The 18,532-nt window shown below is 43.0% G+C and overlaps 4 protein-coding genes across 4 annotated transcripts; 1 reads left to right on the top strand and 3 right to left on the bottom strand.

Moving 5' to 3' along the window:
• Window positions 1-1,772: 1,772 nt before the first annotated feature.
• Window positions 1,773-4,061, top strand: LOC116218392. The gene is made up of 2 exons (XM_031559957.2): window positions 1,773-2,673; window positions 3,134-4,061. Exons 1-2 carry the CDS (start codon window positions 2,164-2,166, stop codon window positions 3,701-3,703), a joined length of 1,080 nt encoding a protein of 359 aa, XP_031415817.1. The 5' UTR covers window positions 1,773-2,163; the 3' UTR covers window positions 3,704-4,061.
• A 270-nt stretch (window positions 4,062-4,331) lies between these two features.
• LOC116218383 (E3 ubiquitin-protein ligase TRIM7-like) lies at window positions 4,332-9,480 on the bottom strand. The gene is made up of 8 exons (XM_031559882.1): window positions 9,357-9,480; window positions 8,785-8,884; window positions 8,572-8,643; window positions 7,943-8,346; window positions 6,350-6,436; window positions 5,610-5,678; window positions 5,270-5,345; window positions 4,332-5,191 (listed from the first exon to the last, which is right to left on the bottom strand). The coding sequence occupies exons 1-8, from the start codon at window positions 9,357-9,359 to the stop codon at window positions 5,055-5,057; spliced, it is 948 nt and encodes a 315-aa protein (XP_031415742.1). The 5' UTR covers window positions 9,360-9,480; the 3' UTR covers window positions 4,332-5,054.
• A 648-nt stretch (window positions 9,481-10,128) lies between these two features.
• LOC116218426 (tripartite motif-containing protein 14-like) lies at window positions 10,129-12,623 on the bottom strand. The gene is made up of 4 exons (XM_031560084.1): window positions 12,038-12,623; window positions 11,807-11,900; window positions 11,629-11,718; window positions 10,129-11,316 (listed from the first exon to the last, which is right to left on the bottom strand). Exons 1-4 carry the CDS (start codon window positions 12,311-12,313, stop codon window positions 10,790-10,792), a joined length of 987 nt encoding a protein of 328 aa, XP_031415944.1. The 5' UTR covers window positions 12,314-12,623; the 3' UTR covers window positions 10,129-10,789.
• Window positions 12,624-13,588: 965 nt separating this feature from the next.
• si:rp71-1g18.1 (uncharacterized protein LOC559922 homolog) lies at window positions 13,589-18,393 on the bottom strand. Its single transcript, XM_031560267.1, has 4 exons — window positions 17,947-18,393; window positions 17,202-17,410; window positions 16,727-16,802; window positions 13,589-15,977 (listed from the first exon to the last, which is right to left on the bottom strand). Exons 1-4 carry the CDS (start codon window positions 18,218-18,220, stop codon window positions 15,100-15,102), a joined length of 1,437 nt encoding a protein of 478 aa, XP_031416127.1. The 5' UTR covers window positions 18,221-18,393; the 3' UTR covers window positions 13,589-15,099.
• Window positions 18,394-18,532: the final 139 nt, after the last annotated feature.

The raw sequence follows: 18,532 nt of genomic DNA, 5'->3' as shown, positions 1-18,532 counted from the left end.
GAAAAGTTGACTACTAGGATGGCTGTATTAATGCCAGTGGGCTAGCCTACTGTTGGTAGTGAAATACTGAGGTCAGTATGCGCATCGTTGTGTTTTGTGATGTCTGTCTGAGTGTGTGATGGGAGTATGAGGCTGTGAGCGAACTATAGTTTGTAACTTAACCAAGTCACGCATGGAGCAGGGTTCCAGATGCTTTGCCTTGCGCATTGTCATATCTATAACTAGCCTACTGGTACGTACAAAAGGAGAGCCCGCGAAAATCATGTGTGCGCTAACAATTGTCTGGCGCCAGGTCTTGGGTAGGAGGCATGTTGTTCCGGGGATATTTAGTTAAATGGTCCGCGAATTTTTATTGGCTAAGTGGTCCTTGGTCTGAAAAAGTTTGAGAAACACTGCTTTATAGACAATAACGATCATACACTCCCATTGCACTCAAACAACCACACTCAAACGAGGAGATATTGTATCAATTAGCCTATTAAGTACTGTATTTATTGATTGCAAAGAGTTCAACGTTACAGCAACATAACTTTGCTCCGGTCGCTAAATCTGATATATCCGTGTGCATCATCGCTCTCCCTCTCTCTCTCTGCCACACCCACCCTGTAACCTACGTGTTTATACATTATAGAAGCAAGACCATTATATTGTAACAAATCACGGAAGCGTGGTATATTTGTTATGGCTTTTTATTAAACACAACACACTGTCACAATGGCACGGGCTTTATGCCCACGAACAGACTGTGCTACCGTCACCCACCTGTATAAGCTCTGTCCCAACACAGAACAACGACATGTAATTAGAACGGTAAGGAACATATAGCCTAGGGAACGTCATGCATAACATAAAGTATAACAGTATGCGCCCGCTGCACGGCATTACGGGGCGACTATGCCGACACGTTATAATATTCTGGTTTAAAGTTAATGCTTGTGAAATCAGCTGTCACTCGACTATTACCTGACCAATACCTGTCAAACTCGGTCATAGAAAAATATCATGAATGCATATTTATTACGATGGGGAAACTATAAAATCGGAGTACGGACAACTAATGCCCAGCGTTGACGATGCAGATATAGAGCTGGAAACAGCTAAATGAGCTACAGCCCAAATGCAGTGAGCTTTATCAAGCCCTGGAAAGTTCGGCACATTTGCCCGTTTCCACAGCGTCTGCTGAGCGGTCATTCAGTACAATGGGGCGTCTTAAGACATATCTTACGAAGTACGACGACTGACAAAAGACTGACTGGACTTGCTCTTATGAATATTCACACAGATTTGGAAATCGACAGCGAAGAAGTACTTAAACAATTTGATGCAACTGGCAGAAGGGCAATGCGTTTTGGCTGTAACCCATTATTTGCGCGCGTGTGTGTGTGTGAATGTGCATGCGTTTCTCTCGCCTTTTATCTTTCACCTTTGAATAATGTAACTTATAAACACATCGGCCTGGCAGAAACAAACAAACAAACAAACAACCCAAGAGGCAACACGCATTTCTGGACCGATGAACAGACGCGATTCATGCTCAATCAACTGTTGTTGTTATTGGTAGTGGTGAAGAGGTCAAGCGGAAAGGGCTGTATCACCACTAGTTGTAATAAAAACAGCGCCACCTATCGTATCGGATATGACATGCTTTCGGCCAATGATTCGATTTATTCACTGCCATGTACATTGGGATAATAGCACCTACCCTCGAAAGAAAGCATAGTCCGACTAAGCAAAGATTCGAATTATACCATCATGTAAACACACTGAGTGTAGTAGCAGCTTCTCTGACCTCTTCATTGGTAAGGTTCCTCTGGGGTGAGTCAGCGGAGAAGGCCTTTCAGGAGCTGAAGTCACGTTTTACCTCTGCTCCTATTCTGACCACGCCTGATCCATCCCGCCAATTCATTGTTGAGGTGGATGCCTCGGATAGTGGAATTGGAGCGGTCCTGTCTCAAAGGTCAGCTAAGGATGGTAAAGTACACCCCTGTGCCTTCTACTCCTATAGACTGTCTCCGTCTGAACGGAATTATGACGTTGGAGATCTCCTTGCTGTGAAGATGGCTCTACAGGAGTGGCGTCACTGGCTGGAGGGTGCAGAACTCCCATTCCTCATCTGGACAGACCATAGGAACTTGGAGTACATGAAGTCTGCAAAACGGCTAAATGCCTGTCAGGCCAGGTGGTCCTTGTTTTTTTTTAACCGTTTTAACTTCACTCTGTCTTTTCGCCCAGGTTCCAAAAACGGAAAGCCAGACGCTCTCTCCCGCCAGTTCTGTGCTCCTGAGGTGTTGTGCGGCTGAAACCATTCTGCCCACTAGGTGTCTGGTAGGGGCTGTGTCTTGGGGGATTGAGAGGAGGGTCCAGAGGGCACTGCAGAAGGAGTCCAGTCCGGAGGATTGTCCTACTAACTGTCTGTTTGTTCCGAGGTCTGTTCGCTCTGAAGTCCTGCAGTGGGGTCACTCTTCCAGCTTGGCGTGTCATGCTGGGATCAGGAGGACGATGGCGTGCCTTCGCCAACGCTTCTGGTGGCCTAAGATGGTGGATGATGTCCGCTCCTTCATTGCGGCCTGCTCAACCTGCGCATGTAATAAGACCTCCAACCAACCACCTGTGGGTCTCCTTCAACCTCTGCCGGTTCCCAAACGACCATGGTCCCACATCGCCCTGGATTTCGTGAGTGGACTTCCCCCTTCTGATGGTAACACAACTGTGCTTACCATAGTTGACATGTTCTCAATGTCAATGCATTTTATCCCTCTGCCAAAGCTCCCCTCGGCCAAAGAGACTGCTGTTCTGGTAATGAATCACGTTTTTAAGATTCATGGCCTTCCATGTGATGTTGTGTCAGATCGGGGCCCTCAGTTTGTCTCTGTCTTCTGGAGAGAGTTTTGCAGATGCCTTGGAGCCACCACTAGCCTCATCTGGTTTCCACCCACAAACCAATGGCCAGACCGAGCGGGCTAACCAGGACTTGGAGCGGGTCCTGAGGTGTCTGTCATCCCAGAATCCAACTTCTTGGTGTCGACATTTGGCATGGGCTGAGTATGCCCATAACTCGCTACCTGTTGCTGCCACTGGTTTGTCGCCTTTCCAATGCTCATTGGGCTACCAACCTCCTCTGTTTTCTTCCCAGGAGTCAGAGGCCTCTGTTCCCTCTGTCCAGGCCTTCATCCGACGCTGCAAATCCACTTGGAGACGAGCCCGGGCCGCGTTGCTGCACTCAGGTTCCCAGGTCAAGCGGGGGGCAGATCGACGAAGAGTCAAGGCACCTCACTACCGGAGGGGGCAGAGAGTCTGGCTCTCCACCAAGGACCTGCCGCTGAAGGTAGAGTCCCGGAAGCTGGCCCCTCGGTTCATCGGACCTTATCTGGTCGAACGGGTCCTCGGTCCTTCCGCAGTCCGGCTGAGACTACCTTCATCCCTTCGCCGGATACATCCAACCTTCCACGTCTCAAAGATCAAGCCTGTCCGCCACAGCCCCCTTTCTCCACCGGCTGTGGCCCCCCTCCCCCCCTTATCATCGACGGGGCTCCTGCCTTTACAGTCAGGAAGTTGCTGGATGTCCGGCGCCGGGGACGAGGGCTCCAGTTTTTGGTCGACTGGGAGGGCTACGGTCCAGAGGAGCGCTCCTGGGTACCTTCTCGTACCTTTCCGCCGTCAGCACCCCAACCATCCCGCTCTGGCGCCAAGAGGCGCACGTTGAGGGGAGGGTACTGTCAGTATTTGGACTCTGTTTCTGTTTTGACATGTGTTTTTGTTGTGGTAGTTCCCTGTCGGATTGGCGCAACTGTTGTGCTACCCTGTTCCGTGAGTTGTCTGTGTTTTTTGGAAAGTAACTTTTCCTGCTTAAGTCTCCTTGAAGGAATACTTTTTTGAACTGTTAGCTTACAGAAGCTTTTTGTGTTTTTCGGCGTGGAAGCCTACAGTGGTCGTGTGCCCTGTTTTTGTGTTTGCCTTTTTGATCCTCTGTTTTTTGTGGAATAAATCCTACTTTCATCGATCTGGGATTGGGTCCTCTTTTGAAATCCTGACAGTCTGCTGCAGACTCTGAGAGAGGGCCTGTGTGTGTGTCTCTCTCTCTCTCTCTCTCTCTCTCTCTCTCTCTCTCTCTCTCTCTCACCTGCCGGGACGAGGGAGCCGGGGAGCCCAACAAGCTTGTTGTGGTTTAATAAATATACTTATATGCATCTCCGGAGTCCTGAGGTAACTTGAGTGAATTTTTTACCTAAGTCCATTCTCTAAAATAATTTGTTGGGCTACAACTGAGTCTGGCTTAACTTGTGTTAGAGTGAGATGATGAATCAGCCAGATAAAGAAACTAGACACCATAATGAGTTTATGAACTGAGTGATTTATTTTAAAGAGTAGAGAGATGGTCAAGTATGCAAAATGCAATAAATAGGTATACGTACATTCAGAAATGTACAAAAGCACTGTACAATTAATTGCTGTGTACAATTAATATATACCATCAAAACAGAGATGAGATTATATGATCTGTATGAGTTCTGAACCTATACATGACAAGCAAAGTTTAATTGTAAATAGCGAAATGGAAATGTAAGACAAACCAGTATGAATTCCCTGTATAGTGCACTTTACCAATGAGGTCCACTGATGAGATTGAAAATTCAACCTTTTCCTCTACAGTAGTTTGGTAATAGAGACTGTGCTTTGGGGCTCCACACTGTACAGGCCAAGTCCAACACAAACAGGCTGATTGAAGGAGGCTTTGAAACCATAGAGATTCTCCAACCTGCGTCCCTTCTCAGCAAAACTGATGGTACCCCTTACAGACCTTTATTATCTGTATCATATTGCTATTCAGGGATTTTTGGATCTTCCTCCGTTCATTGTTGTGGAGGGCGAGAAGGTGACCCATCTTATTGTGTCGGAGGCCCCAAGACTCATTAGTTCCAAGTCTGATGCCAAGCGTTCCTTTCCTGCTGATGCTTTTGTAGGCCACACCGATGTCCCAGTAGCCCTGTGTTTCCACTAACCAGCTGTGCTTCCCAGTGGAGATGCACTCCGTAGTCAGGGCCTGGGGGATATCATCAAATCGGGAGGGGTGTGAAGGGTAGCGCTGATCGACTGAGACCCGGACAGCAGTGGTCGTTGTTCACTTTGAGGAGAGGGTTTACTGTGTCCATATCCAGAGTGATTCCAACGGCTGCAGAGTTTGAAGGGGGGGCTGCAGAATTCAAAGGGAAGGGTAAATATTATTGTTACATTTTAAAGATATCATGCTAATACTAATGTCTGGACTTACCAAAGATGTAAATGAATATGAGACCCAGGGTGATTATAATGGCATAGAATGTAGAATAATCTCTTGGTTCCTGCGGCTAAACAGAAACATCAATGAAGTGATGATGAAGAAACAAGACAACTAAACTCATCCTTTGAGATGACCTTTAACAGTGTGTAAAGATATTAACTTGAATCACATCCTCTGAGAAATTCATCGAAATGTCACTTAAGGATTACCAAAGACTGCATTTGCAAAGAATTCAACAATTCCAGAATTATTTGAGTATGGCATTTTACAAGTATCTATCCTTTCGCAATTTATTGCAGCCTGTTATTAAGATGTCACCAAAAAGACAAACCTCGTGCCCATTCCAGAAGTTGTCCACAGGGTGGCGCCTAACACGGTGGCGCACAATCTCTGGCTCCTCCTAGGACACACCAGGCAAGTTTGAGACATAAAATGAAGCATTTCATTCAAATCATTCTCATCATCTCTCGAACCTTTTCAAATTCCACTGGTTCACCTGATCAGTCTAAATGACAAGTTTTACACTTCAGTGAAGTATTGCAATAAGGATGATTTGCAGTTGTATATTTGTAAGCATGGTGCCGTAATCTTTATATAGCGCATTTAAAAGCAGAAGAATTTGACCTGTACAAACGTAGTTTAGACCTAATCAATACAGAGCCTTAGAACACATCATAAAGCTTCATAATCTTTTATCAATGCAATAGGTTGCCTGTGCAGGAGTGATATGAATGCCAGTAAGAAGGCATTATGGGTAAACAATTTTAGATCACCAATTTACAGAAATCCAAATTGGCTGCAATAAAAACTTGGATTGCAGTCATCCTAAAGTAATGAAACAGGTTTAATTTGTCAAATGACCTCATCTGAAAGAAACCTCCTTGCAACTGTAATAATCTGATTGACAATCAGTGCGTTTTCAGTGACACCAACATTTGTAGTCCATAGTCATGTACAGTGCATCTATACATGTGAAAAAGAATTAAACCTCAAGGGTATATTTAAGATTTGAATATGTTATTGATGAGGTAGAGTACATTATGAAACTATAAATGATACAATATGGCAAACCTGTTGCATAGGTGATAGGTGCTGAGGTAGTCCTCTGGATGGTGCACAGCCTCCATCTCTTCCTAGGTCTCGAGGGAACTCTGAGTCCTAGAAGAAGGCATTCATTCAAATAACGCCTATCAAACCCATCACAGATAAGGTGCCCTAATAGACTAATGCTTCCAAAGACCAAAATTTCACATTGCAGTATAACATGAAAGTGTTTATTTTTTTTGAAGTACACGTATCTAGACTGTATACATAGTTATACATATAGAAAGAAACTCACCTGAAGGTGTGTAACAGAATTTATACAATGCATATTCAGTGGAATATCAGCCCTGTATTCCTGTTAACTGCAACCGTATGTAAAATCTTTAAAAAATCTTGTTAGCAAGTATAAGACAAAAATATGGTCCTTAAATCAGGAAGTTTGAAGTATCCTCAGTCAGTGACAAAAGTGATAAAGCAAGCATCAGCCTCTTTATAGTTAATACATCTGAAGGTGTGGTCACAGCCTGTACCAAACAGCCTTCACATGACGAATGTTGATAGATAAAATGTTATGATTTGACATGCTCTGGATAGCCAACAGCATAGATAGCATAAGTGAAACTAACACTAACCATAGATAATTGCTTATACATTTTCTATGTGTGTGTTGCTAAGTCTAACCCTAATTTACAACCCAATTGTATGAGTCATTTAACAATGGTGAAAATTTCAGGGCGAAAATACTCTGACACAACTGCACAACACCGATGGGTTCCACCACATAGTTAGAGATCTGAGAGATTCTGTACACTCTAAATTTGCACATGCAAGTCACTTGATAATAAGTAAAAAATATCAGTGCATACACACACAGTTTATCAATAATCTCCTTAGTTAAAAATGTTTTATTATATCAGTTTTTATAATTTGTTATTCACTGGTTAAACAAGACAAATTTTAAATCTTGTGTTATGGTTAAGGTCAGCACATATTGTAGATAACCACATTTGCACTTAAAAACATATAGATATGTTATCTTTCAAAAAAATCTTTTAAAAAAAACAACTTAAGATGATCCTCAGATCCACAGACAATATGGAGACCATTTCAGAGAAACAAGAGGGTTGCAGTACACTGGCGGTTCCCATCCTCCACCTCTCTTGGTGTCATCACTGACTAAAAGAGGCTGAGCTACATTAAGCGCTCTATGGGCTTATTGCCATTGCTGTGAGGGTGTTGCACAATCAAGTTATGCATAGCACATTGCATCAGACTTGCTTGTCAACAGAGTAACAATACCCAAAATTGTGTGCTCCAGTAGGAAAAAAAGGCCATTGGCATTTTCTTGCTGAATGTGCTTCCTTAATGCATCATGCACTTTTCTGACTACACTCTGTGACTACACTCTTATGTGGGAACATAGCATAAACACAGTGATATTAATCATACTTTGTGTACTTCATAGGTCTTGCTTAAACACAGTGATATTTATCACACTTTGTGTACTTCATAGGTCTTTACAATGGTTACCTTGGAGGAGCGGTAGAGCCCAAAACCTAAACAAATGGGTCTGCTTAGCTGGGGGGTAAACATGTGCAATTGCTTCAGCTTTGTTCCCACCTCATAGAAAATAACAGTTCCCTCCTGAACACCCACAGTCACAGCCACGCGCTGATATCGCAGGGATTTAGACAGCTCTGTCTTCTGACCATCGTGGAAGGCAAACAGTTTACCATCTTTATGCGTCAGGCTCCAAGACTCCTTGTTCATGCCGAACGAACTCTCGGAATTTCCAGTCCTGTAGATGCTCTCGTAGGCCACTGCAATGTCCCAGTAGCCCTCAGCCTCCAGCTGCCAGTAGTGGCTGCCCCTGGACACACACTGGGTGGACAGGACCTGGGGCCTATGGAGGAAGCGTGCAGGATGCGGAGGGTAGGGGAGTTTATCTTTGACTCTCTCAGCGGACAACAAGTCATCCGACACATTGACAAGGGGGCTTGCAGTATCTCTGCTAAGGTTCAGGTCTGTGTGAAAGAGAAAAAAATATGACCCATGAAGAATATTATAGAGCACCATTTATTAGTGGTCTTCAAATCATTACATTTCAAAATCAGAGAAAAGTCATTATTTGAAAAGCATGCTAAACCTAAAGAGGTGCCTGATAGTCTAGTTTCGTATATTTTTTATTTTAATTTTTCAAAATTTGTTTATATTATGTAAAAAGGTATTGAAATTAATTGAATACCCACAGGGTATGTGGGGGTTGAAGTTTTCAGTTTGTTGCTCCTTGTAACGTGGTTCGTTATGCCAAGAGGCGTACACTGTAACAATATAAGTCAACAGACATATTTTAAATCTTGATGGGTTGGCAATGGCAAAGTGATATCAATTTGTTTTTAAAAGCTTTGTTGTATTAGAAAAAGCTTTGATGTCCTGTACAAATGACATGAGTCAGTACTCACAAGCCAAGGCTGAGAACAGGATGACTGATGGCAGTGCAACATAGCAATTCAAACTGGAACCAGTCTTACCAGGCTGCTGCTTTCTCTCACTGTCTTTGACCTGTGAGAAAATGACACACAATTGGTTTCTCACGGAGATTCAATTTCAACACCACCAATTTATATTTACAGAGAGTTTTGCCAATGAAGCTTTAACCTTGATTAAATAAAATCATGTAGAAATGTAAAGAAAGGGAGCACTGTGTTTCAGGCAGCTTTGTGCACGATATATGTAACCCCTAATTAATTAAATGATTAACACAGTGTAACTTTTATTTTGTGATAAGATGTGTGGTTGTCATTAGGATATGGTTAGGGCTAATGTCAGTTCACTGCAACAATATGTTGCATAAAACTTAGCCTACATTATGTTACAACTACTTTACTTCATTATAGGCAACTGAACATGACATGAATAAAAATACACAATCGTCACTCTTCTTAATTATCTAAAAGCATGAGTCACTTTTGTACTTCCAGACCCCTTTTTCAGCAAATATGAAGAAATGCAAAGCAAGACTGTAGATCTTTACCATTGCTCCTCGGAGGGCTCTCTCCTGACTCTGACACTTGTGAGAAATGAAAGTGAAAATCTGACTGCAGCTGAGAAAAATGGGCTTAAAACAGGTTCCACATGGGCGTGGCTCTGCCCTGTGCTCTACTTTTCCAAGTCCATCTGATGACAGCCCAGCTGCGTATCAGCTTATCTTGTGTCTTCTTGTACGGAAACATTCATTACAGTATTTATGGGAAGGTGCTCAGACTAGACCTGATGACCTAATGAAATTACGATTGTCCATTGAGAAACAGACTGTGCAATTTCTTTAACAATGGTACGGTAATTCATGTGATGCCAGGCGTCACCCTCTTGACAGGAGAGGTTATCGGACAGGTTCACAAGAGATTATGCCATTCAACAGATCAGTTTCAAATACCCATTCAGTAGTACTGTGACTATTATGGCACTTGAGTCGGGGATTTCTAGGGGAATATTGCTGTTGTGAGTTAAAGTAACCAGGGTCATGGATCAGGGACTTTCCACCATTGAGACCACATTGATGACATCTACAAAATGTTATGCAGTGTGGCAACTTGCTACCCTCAAAACTGTGTTTTCAGTGTTTTAAAGGTTTGTGTCAATAACAAAAAGATAAGAGCACTGTCTTATATGTGACCTATCCTCTTACCTCAGATTAATATTTATTGCAAAGCGGCAAATTTTGTCTTTTCACACTGACTTTCATGTTAATTTTTTTCATTCAGAATTAGAAAAATGGACCATTTCTCATTTCATTAGTTTTATTCAGGGACTTATGAAAGAATATACATTTTATTGCTACAACAAAAATGAGAGTTTCAACTAAGAACAAAAATCAAGCATCATTTAACAGCTGTACTTCATTCAATACCTGAGATTCATGACTAGAGACTGTCCTGTAGTTTAATTCAAAAGTACTACTGTAGCTCAACTGGTAGAGTAAGGTGCTAACAGCACCAAGGTCATAGATTTGGTAGCCTGTGGTGCACACACACTGTTAAAAAGAAGAAAAAACATGCATATGTACGGCAAGATGTTTGGATGAAAGTGCTAAAAGAATAATTGTAAATGAAAACAACACATTTTTCCCCTTTTAAGCGAACATAGGCTCAGCTCATTGTTTGGGGTTCACACTGTACCCACAGACCACGGGATCATGCTGTGCATGGTTTGCAAAGAGTACTTTCAATTTTCATTTGCCAATTATTGATCTCTAAACTTAATTATATTTCTCTCTTTTAATTACTGCTGCTAATTACACTGCAAATGTATACATTAGCTGATCTACTTATAGTGTAGGACTCGTCGTTGATTGCCATTGTCAAAGTTTAATGTTGAGCTCGTCTTGCGCTCGTTCGTGTAGATTTAGTGTACTCAACCTGGCAACCCGCTTGAGCATTGAGTCTGGGTAGGTGTCTGGTGTCCGGACTACAGGTTTTTTTTTACAGAGATCCTGGTATGGAGGCCTGCCTTGTACAGACCAAGTCCGAGGCACACGGGCTGATTGAGACTGGCTTTAAATGTGTGCAGGTGGTTCCACATGGCCCCCACCTCATTGAACGTGATGGCGCCTTTCTGGAAATCCACGACCACCCCAACTCTGTTGTGCATCAGGGACTTGGAGATCTTCACCTTAACCCCCTCATGGTAGGCAAAGAGTCGCCCTTTTCTGTCATGCGTGAGACTCCAAGATTCCTGATTATTTCCGAAGGAACCAAATCTTGTCTTCCTGCTGATGCTCTCGTAGGCCACTGCAATGTCCCAGTAGCCCTCAGCCTCCAGTTCCCAGTAGTGGCTGCCACTGGACACACACTGGGTGGACAGGACCTGGGGCGCCTCAGTGAAGCGTGCAGGATGTGGGGGGTAGAGCTGTTCGTCATTGACCCGCTGTACTGTCAGAAGGTCTTGTGACATAACCAGATAGGGGCTGGCAGTGTCTTTGTTCAGGGTAAGATCTGAAGGATAGATGAAATAATTATTCAGAGATGTTTCTGTTTGAGAAAGTGCTGGTCTGGTCTGCAACAACACACATAAGCCCTGAATTATGTTTACAGTCAGATGCAAAGCTGAAATCACACACCCTCATAAAAAACAAAACCAATGCAAATCAAGGTGTAGTAAAGACTGACTTTCAGTTGAGAAAAATAAAAATGTCTTTGCCATGTCTATATTCTTGAACATACTATTTTGCTGATTTCAAAATTGTACCTGTATACCTTTAGTAATTCAGGATCATAGTGTTTGTATCCATTCTCAATTCAACTCACCAGTTATCTCTGGATGATACCTCAGAAGTAAAGTGTGTTGCCTCTGTACTGTTTCAGTAAGAGTGTGGTTCTCCACAGAGCACAGGAAAGCTGTTCCAGGAGGATACAATAAAACATAATGTAGGCCTTACATATGTCTATATGCATAGTATATTAGTACATTGGATTAATACGATACCATTGCAAATACAGATAATTGTGACGGCCAGCAGTAGAAACAGGACTCTGTTATAGTTGACATGATCAGACTGTTCTCTCGGTTTTTTTTCTTCCTAATGGTGAACACAGATGAACGAAACTAATCAGAGCTGACCCCATCAATGAAGCACAGCACAAGAGAAAGGCAGTGTCACAAAGATTATGAACATTGACACCACTAATTTTGTATACAGTCGAATACGATACTGACCTGGTGTGACGCTGCATTGAAGTCCTCCACGATGCTGTGTAAAGTGTAACTCTTGTGCACGCCAATCAGAGGCCCAAAGCACGCCCTGCAGTTGGGGCAAGAGAAAGGCTGACCCAAGGACCGGGACTTCAACATGCCGTCGAGGCACCTCATGCAGAGGCTGTGACCGCAGGGCAGCTGGCGCGGGTCCTCAAAGATGTCCTGGCAGACCGGGCACGTCAGCAGCTGCTTTAACTGGCTTTTCTGGGGAAGCCAGCTAACCATACAACGTGCCATCCTCAAATGCCACTCAGGGAAAAGTAGTGAGTGGAAAAAAAGATAAGATGAAGTAATAGTTAAACAATTCCGTGGATTTTATGGAGTTGCCAAAGCTGATTGATGAATTTGAAGCCTGCCACACTGCACACCTAGTCCTGTGAATAACAAAGCTTTCTGTTGTAGGTCATGTTTTTTCAATGTGATTATGATCATGTCATTAAAAAAGAAAGTGAAAGAAAGTTTTTAAGAAGGTGGCACTGGGAAAGGTAGGAGAGGTGCTTGGACATACCAAGAGAGCAAAGAAATTCAAGATATGTCTATCTAGCCTTCTTATCTTTAGAATGGGAAAGCTAATCAGGACAGAACAAACATCAGCTGATATGGAATGGAACACTAAACTGTTTATGAATAAGGTTGCTGAGGTAACAGTTTATTACTGGTATTTCCCCGCTGTTATGTGTACATACTTTTTGATGGGTTACTGGAAAACCCGCATTTCCTTCTTTCAGTTGGGCAGGACACCACAACAGTTTCACACGTTTCACATGACAGAAAGAAAAAAATGTCTGTGGAGTGAGACACTGGAGGTTTCTATGGTGAAGGCCTTAAATAATGAGCCACAGTGAGGCAAGGCCACAAAATACAAATAATACCATAATCCATTTAACATAAAAAAAATTAAATGGCTCCTTTGATATTGGTTTCATTCAAATATCCCTGCATTATAAAAGACACTTTTAAACATGGATGATTGTCATACTAAGCAACTATCAAACTATCAAAAAAAACTACACACTACCACAACGGCATACCTGTACCAGCCTAATAATTATATGTATTTTGTTAACTAAGTTGTAAGGTTAATTTTTTTAAAGCAAAGTGAGTAAAATGGATATTATATAAAGTGGACAATGGAAATGTGGAAATATGTGTATGTTGCATATGCAGCGGTAACATCAACTGAGCACATGGTCTATTCAAAATATGCTTTTCCACCTCGCAAAAGTCATGATGAATCATTAGGTATGAGGGTTTGAGGAAGTGGGGGAAAACTTTTAATTAACTTTTAACTTTTTTAATTAAAATTTCATATTTGTGTTTATCAGTGTGTTCTACTTCACTTAAGTTTTCACAGTTTTATTTTTATATTTTTTAATAATCATTTTGGTCATCCATCCATCACCATTTGTTTGTCACTGGTTTTGCTGGGCTTCTGGTTAGGGTATAGATTTCATTGCTTTGCCAGGATGTGATTCAACAGTAACTTCAATAACATGAACAGTTCCACACGTGTTAGAGTACAAAAACATCTTTAATGGGGAGACTGAACAATCCCTTTGGGGGCAAAATGAAAATACAAAAACAAGTCCCATTTATACATTTTTTTTAAGGTTTGTACAAAAGAAAAAGCAGACAATTGGATACCGTAAAAAAAGTAATATATACAAAAGGTTTTCTGTTATATATTCTACAGTTCTCAGCTTCTTAGTTTTTCCATAAACAACCCATCAAAGATAAGCACTACATTGACTCCAGTGTTAGTTTAATTTGAAGTTTTAACATTCAGCGGACAAACAGAGGTGTACACATAATAAACTCATAAATGAAAATGAAATACAAATGCTACTTGATTTGACAGTGGATAGCATGTTTAGTAAGACGCCCATGATTTCTGGGTGTCTATGCAGGCTTTATCTGAGGAAACAATCAAAATACACAGCTAGCCAATATTCACGTGCTTTTCAAGCACACAGCTTTCTTGTGACAGGCCTTTCATTGCCTTTTCTTCACATATTTTCATGTCCTGAAAAACTGCATTAACACAAAGACTACAGGGACATTAGCAAATCAGCCTCCGTGTTACAGAATACACTGTTATGGTAGGCATAGACCATAGACAGTAAAGACTGCATATGGCACCTGTAGTATAATAAATGAGTGCCAGGGGGAGACAATCAGGTCAAGAATCAACAGAGTTTAACTCTATATCAAAAGTTTTGATATAGAGTTAAACTCTGTTGATTTTTGGCCTGATTGATTCAAAACACAAAGACTGCACTTAAACCTCTACAAAATCATCTTAATCATCAAACTCAGCAATTAGAGTGTGGGTCTGAGAAAACCTACATGACACAGTCACCACATCTCACCACTGGTGGAACCTGACAGTGACCTTTAGTCTACAGCTTATTCGGGATTAGTCTTGAACCTTTACTTTATCAAACCTCTACCAACCCATTTTTTCCAGGCCTAACCAACTAGCCATTCAAGCCTGAAAAGTTAAACTCTTGTAGTTCCAGCAAGAAGCGATGCCAGTGCAGCATATAACAATGGTAACATCAGATATCCTGATTAGGTCGGGTTTTTCTCCAGGCTTTGTAACTAACCTGTCTTAGAGGCACAGCTCCCAACAAAGGGGACAGGTATGGTTATATGGTTACGGCATAATGTGGTTGACATGGAATGGAAGTGATATAGTCTCATAGGGTTAGACACTTTTTACAATATACCTCTCAAGACGACCTGAGTATTGAGGTAACTCCCTCAAAAAAAAATATACTTGCGTAAGCATACATGCCTATGTAAAGTTTAACACTGTCAGCTCTTCTAAAAAAAGTGTACATCTGATTATTTTCCATGTTGATCATCATCCCTCATATATTTACAAACCATAGTCTGTTTGGAATAATTCTTCCAAAATGCACACATATACAAATGCCCATGGCAACACATGTTCTTCTGAACACTGCGCTTGAAACAGGAAGCCCCTCCAGTTTGAGACGCCCCAACAACAACAACCAGTTTCAGTGACTAAGTCTATGCCTCTCCAGATTCTTGAGGGTCCTGTAGCTCTTCGGGCACAGTGTGCAGGCGTAGGGCCTTTCCCCGGTGTGGAAGCGCAGGTGGGTCTTCAGGTTGTCCTTGAGCCGGAAGCACTTGCCGCAGTGCGGGCATCCGTGCGGCCTCTCGCCCGTGTGGAAGCGCAGGTGCCTGCGGAGGCTCTTGCGCAGCGTGAAGGCCTTGTCGCAGAGGGCGCACGGGTACGGCTGCTCGCCGGTGTGGAAGCGCTCGTGCCGCCGCAGGATCTTGCGCCGCTTAAAGTTCTTGCCGCAGATCTTGCAGGCCATCGGGCTGCCGGGCACCGAAGACGGGACGCGATGCAGCCGCCACACGCCATTGCCACAGTCGCTGAAGCAGCACAGCCGGCGGCCCGTGTGGAGGCCTTGGTGGGCACGCAGGTCCTTGGGCCGGGGGAAGCCTTTGGGGCCCACCGGGCCAACCCTCTGTCTGCTGGAGCCCGTCAGAAGCCGCACGTTGACCAGCTGCACCGAGCAAGGCTGCAGCAGCTTCCAGTCCTGGTGGTTCACCCCGAGCTGAAAGTGCACAGTCTTTTTTTTTAAGTGAGGTGGAGGCTCTGGCACTACCACCTGCCCAGGCAGTATGGAGTGGCTGACGTAACTGTTGGTGCCTTGGCTTGTGGGGGTGGGGGTGGTGGTGGTGAGCGTCTCTGGCTGGTTGCTGGCCTGTGAAGTGGATTTCTCACCGGCAAGGGGATACACACTTTGCGCTGGTTGATCTTTCTTGCTGCATGTGGCCTCTGAGACAGTTGCTGACTGCTGGGGCTCCGGCCATGCCAAGGACTTTTTCAGGGAGTCAAAAAGACAGTCAAGCTCCATGGTGTCTGAAAAAGAAATAACCAGTACAAATGACCAATGTAAACATAACTGGACCCAGTCTTCACAGTTCAAACCAGATCATGACTTGACCAGTATCATATCACATAAGACCGGGCAACGTCCAATATAAATAAGCTAGTCTGTGGCATTGCTAAATGTCTACTTATATAACTCAAGATCAATTTAGTAGCCATTTGTACAGATACAGATGTGCACCTACACAGGAATTTTTGCACGGTTCACCCAGACAGTTTTTACAAGAAACAAAAGACACCAGACAGACTCACTTTGCACCTCACAAGGTCACAGTAAACAGTCCGGCCCCCTGCTGGTCATGAAGGTACACAGAGTACCAGGAAATATTTTCCCACAACAAATGGCATAAGCCACTGCTTTTAAATTAACTAACAATTTGCAAATATTTACAAAAATGCCAAACACAGTCGGTGCAGCTGAAAATAAGAATGTTTAGTAACGCTTTGCAATAACGCGATGCATTCATGAACAGTACAGGAACACTGCATTATAATTATATTGGCAACATTCATGAAATATCTTTACTTATATACAAATGCGTTGACTGTTGAATGTGGGTTACTGTGTTGACTACACTCCAGTCACCATAGTAACCCGCTGACTTCCACTGACCCAACTTTTGTTTTTAATTTATTTTACCATAAACTACTTGGAAAACTCAATATTTGACTCCCCCCCCCCCAAGAGTATCATTACGCTCAAACACAAACACACTTACCATCTGTAGCACCAGGCTGTTCAGTCTGCTGTTTTCCAGACAGGTTATTTGCCTGGCTATTTCCACATTCCACATCCTAACACAGAAAAATGTAGACCACATTTTAGTGGCCATGAAACATAATGTGCAATCACTGTTTGTAGTGCAGTTGTAGTTTTGTTAACCATTCAAGTGTTACCCCAGTTTAACTAGATCTTAAGAGCTAATCCTCCATGTTTTAAGCCCTACAGAGATGAGCCACAGGAGGTTTTCACATAGGACATAGGATTTACATTGAACACCGGATAGGTCAATGGGGGCCTGCATTTGACGGCCTTCAGCTGATGATGATTCCTGTGAAGCCATTCATGGGAGTACTGCTGGTGGAGCGTGACTAAGGTTGAATTAATGATTTAGTTTGCAGTTACTGTTTTTTTTCTACTCACAGAAATAGCGTATCTTCCAGCTGGACAAACAAGATCTGTCACATACTAACCCTGTCTTTGAGTACTGTGCAAGGAAGGTCAACGGTGCAGTGCAGGTCAACGGCTTCCAAGGCCTCCTCCCGTGAAGCATGGTCTGTGGAGTCCACATCCTCCTTAAACACGGATTCCTCCTGAGAGGCCCTCCCTCCTTCTTTCTGGGGGTATTGATGTGAACTACACAGGGTGTGAGGGTGGGGGTTGGTCTGTGGAGGGGGCATCGCTGTGGACATGGAACAATCACATTCTTGAACTGAGTGGAGAGATGCAGGAAGAGCTCGATGCAAGAATCGGAAATGAACAATGCACAAGTTCTGCAACTCAAGTGTGTGCATACAAGTTTCATTATTTCAACTGTCTCAATTTAGCTTTGATACACTCTAACGAGTGAACTAACACATTTCACCAGATTCAGAGCAAGACTCTAACAGTTCTGAAATTGTTAACTGATGGGAGTACGAGGCAATAGAAGCATTTCTGCTACGTTAGATCAACCCCAAAAAATAAGATTTATGACTTGCAAGGGTAACGCTACGCATAGCTGTGCAACATACATTCCACAACTACACGCATAAGCATAATGCACTGCAGTATACAGATGACGTTTGACATTTAAACGCTTTGACTTCACTTTTGTTCGCAGTTGGGAATGAAGATGTAAAGTTTGGAGGCACTGTTTGCACGGAAGCATGATGTGATACTTAATCTAGCATAACTTGCTAGCTGGCGAGGCTTAATAACAACAAATCAAAACATTACCTTCCTCCTGTGACATCCATTCATCTCCAACTTGCACACCGACACTGCATACATATGTATCTCCAGAATGTTTAAATGCATTTTTCAAGTCAGTTCGGACGTTGGAAAGAAAAATCGATTCCCCCCGGGAATTTTCCACTGTTTCCGCCTTGGATCTCCCAGGAGCGATGGATCGTTCTTCGAAAAGTTTGGTTATTTCCTTCACAGCCACCTTCATCAACACATCTATTATAGACGCAACCTGCACCTGGAAGTCAGACACAGATTCCGACATTTTGATGGATGTTCAATCGTTTCAGGTGGTACGGCTTGTTTTGATGACAGGTTTCAGGATAGACGTGTCCTACTGCAGTGTTTTCGTTTTCGTTTATTGTGACCACATGGTCAGTAGGAACAGAGCCATTGCCAGGCCTGTGAAGACTTTGGTAGGAAGCAGTCTAAGAAGGGGCGTGTTCTGAAAAAAAAAAACTCTACTACGTTTGAGTACGTACCACGCCAAGTGATTTCCGCGTTTGCGTCGTGCGTCTTCAGTGCAGGCCATACTTCTCTTCACATCACTGATGTGATCAGTACTATGTGTGTGTGG

The sequence above is a fragment of the Clupea harengus genome, chromosome 22 (assembly GCF_900700415.2).
Source record: "Clupea harengus chromosome 22, Ch_v2.0.2, whole genome shotgun sequence".
NCBI classification, from domain to species: domain Eukaryota; kingdom Metazoa; phylum Chordata; class Actinopteri; order Clupeiformes; family Clupeidae; genus Clupea; species Clupea harengus.
Note: the sequence above shows the minus strand (reverse complement) of the source record. Positions and strands in the feature narration are given on the sequence as shown.

Excerpts from the sequence above, each read along its gene's own strand:
- LOC116218383 (XM_031559882.1), bottom strand. Across the intron at positions 8,347-8,571 it reads CTTCAACCCCCACATACCCT|ACCTGAACCTTAGCAGAGAT; the intron begins GTGGGTATTCAA and ends TCTTTCACACAG. Across the intron at positions 5,679-6,349 it reads ACCTATCACCTATGCAACAG|GAGGAGCCAGAGATTGTGCG; the intron begins GTTTGCCATATT and ends GGTGTGTCCTAG.
- si:rp71-1g18.1 (XM_031560267.1), bottom strand. The coding sequence starts at position 18,220 with ATGTCGGAATCTGTGTCTGACTTCCAGGTGCAGGTTGCGTCTATAATA. Across the intron at positions 17,411-17,946 it reads ATGGATGTCACAGGAGGAAG|CGATGCCCCCTCCACAGACC; the intron begins GTAATGTTTTGA and ends CCATGTCCACAG. Across the intron at positions 16,803-17,201 it reads GCACAGTACTCAAAGACAGG|GATGTGGAATGTGGAAATAG; the intron begins GTTAGTATGTGA and ends TTTCTGTGTTAG.
- LOC116218392 (XM_031559957.2), top strand. The coding sequence starts at position 2,164 with ATGCCTGTCAGGCCAGGTGGTCCTTGTTTTTTTTTAACCGTTTTAACT. Across the intron at positions 2,674-3,133 it reads CCCACATCGCCCTGGATTTC|GAGTCAGAGGCCTCTGTTCC; the intron begins GTGAGTGGACTT and ends TTTTCTTCCCAG.
- LOC116218426 (XM_031560084.1), bottom strand. The coding sequence starts at position 12,313 with ATGGCACGTTGTATGGTTAGCTGGCTTCCCCAGAAAAGCCAGTTAAAG. Across the intron at positions 11,719-11,806 it reads AATTATCTGTATTTGCAATG|CTTTCCTGTGCTCTGTGGAG; the intron begins GTATCGTATTAA and ends CTCCTGGAACAG. Across the intron at positions 11,317-11,628 it reads GTATCATCCAGAGATAACTG|ATCTTACCCTGAACAAAGAC; the intron begins GTGAGTTGAATT and ends TCTATCCTTCAG.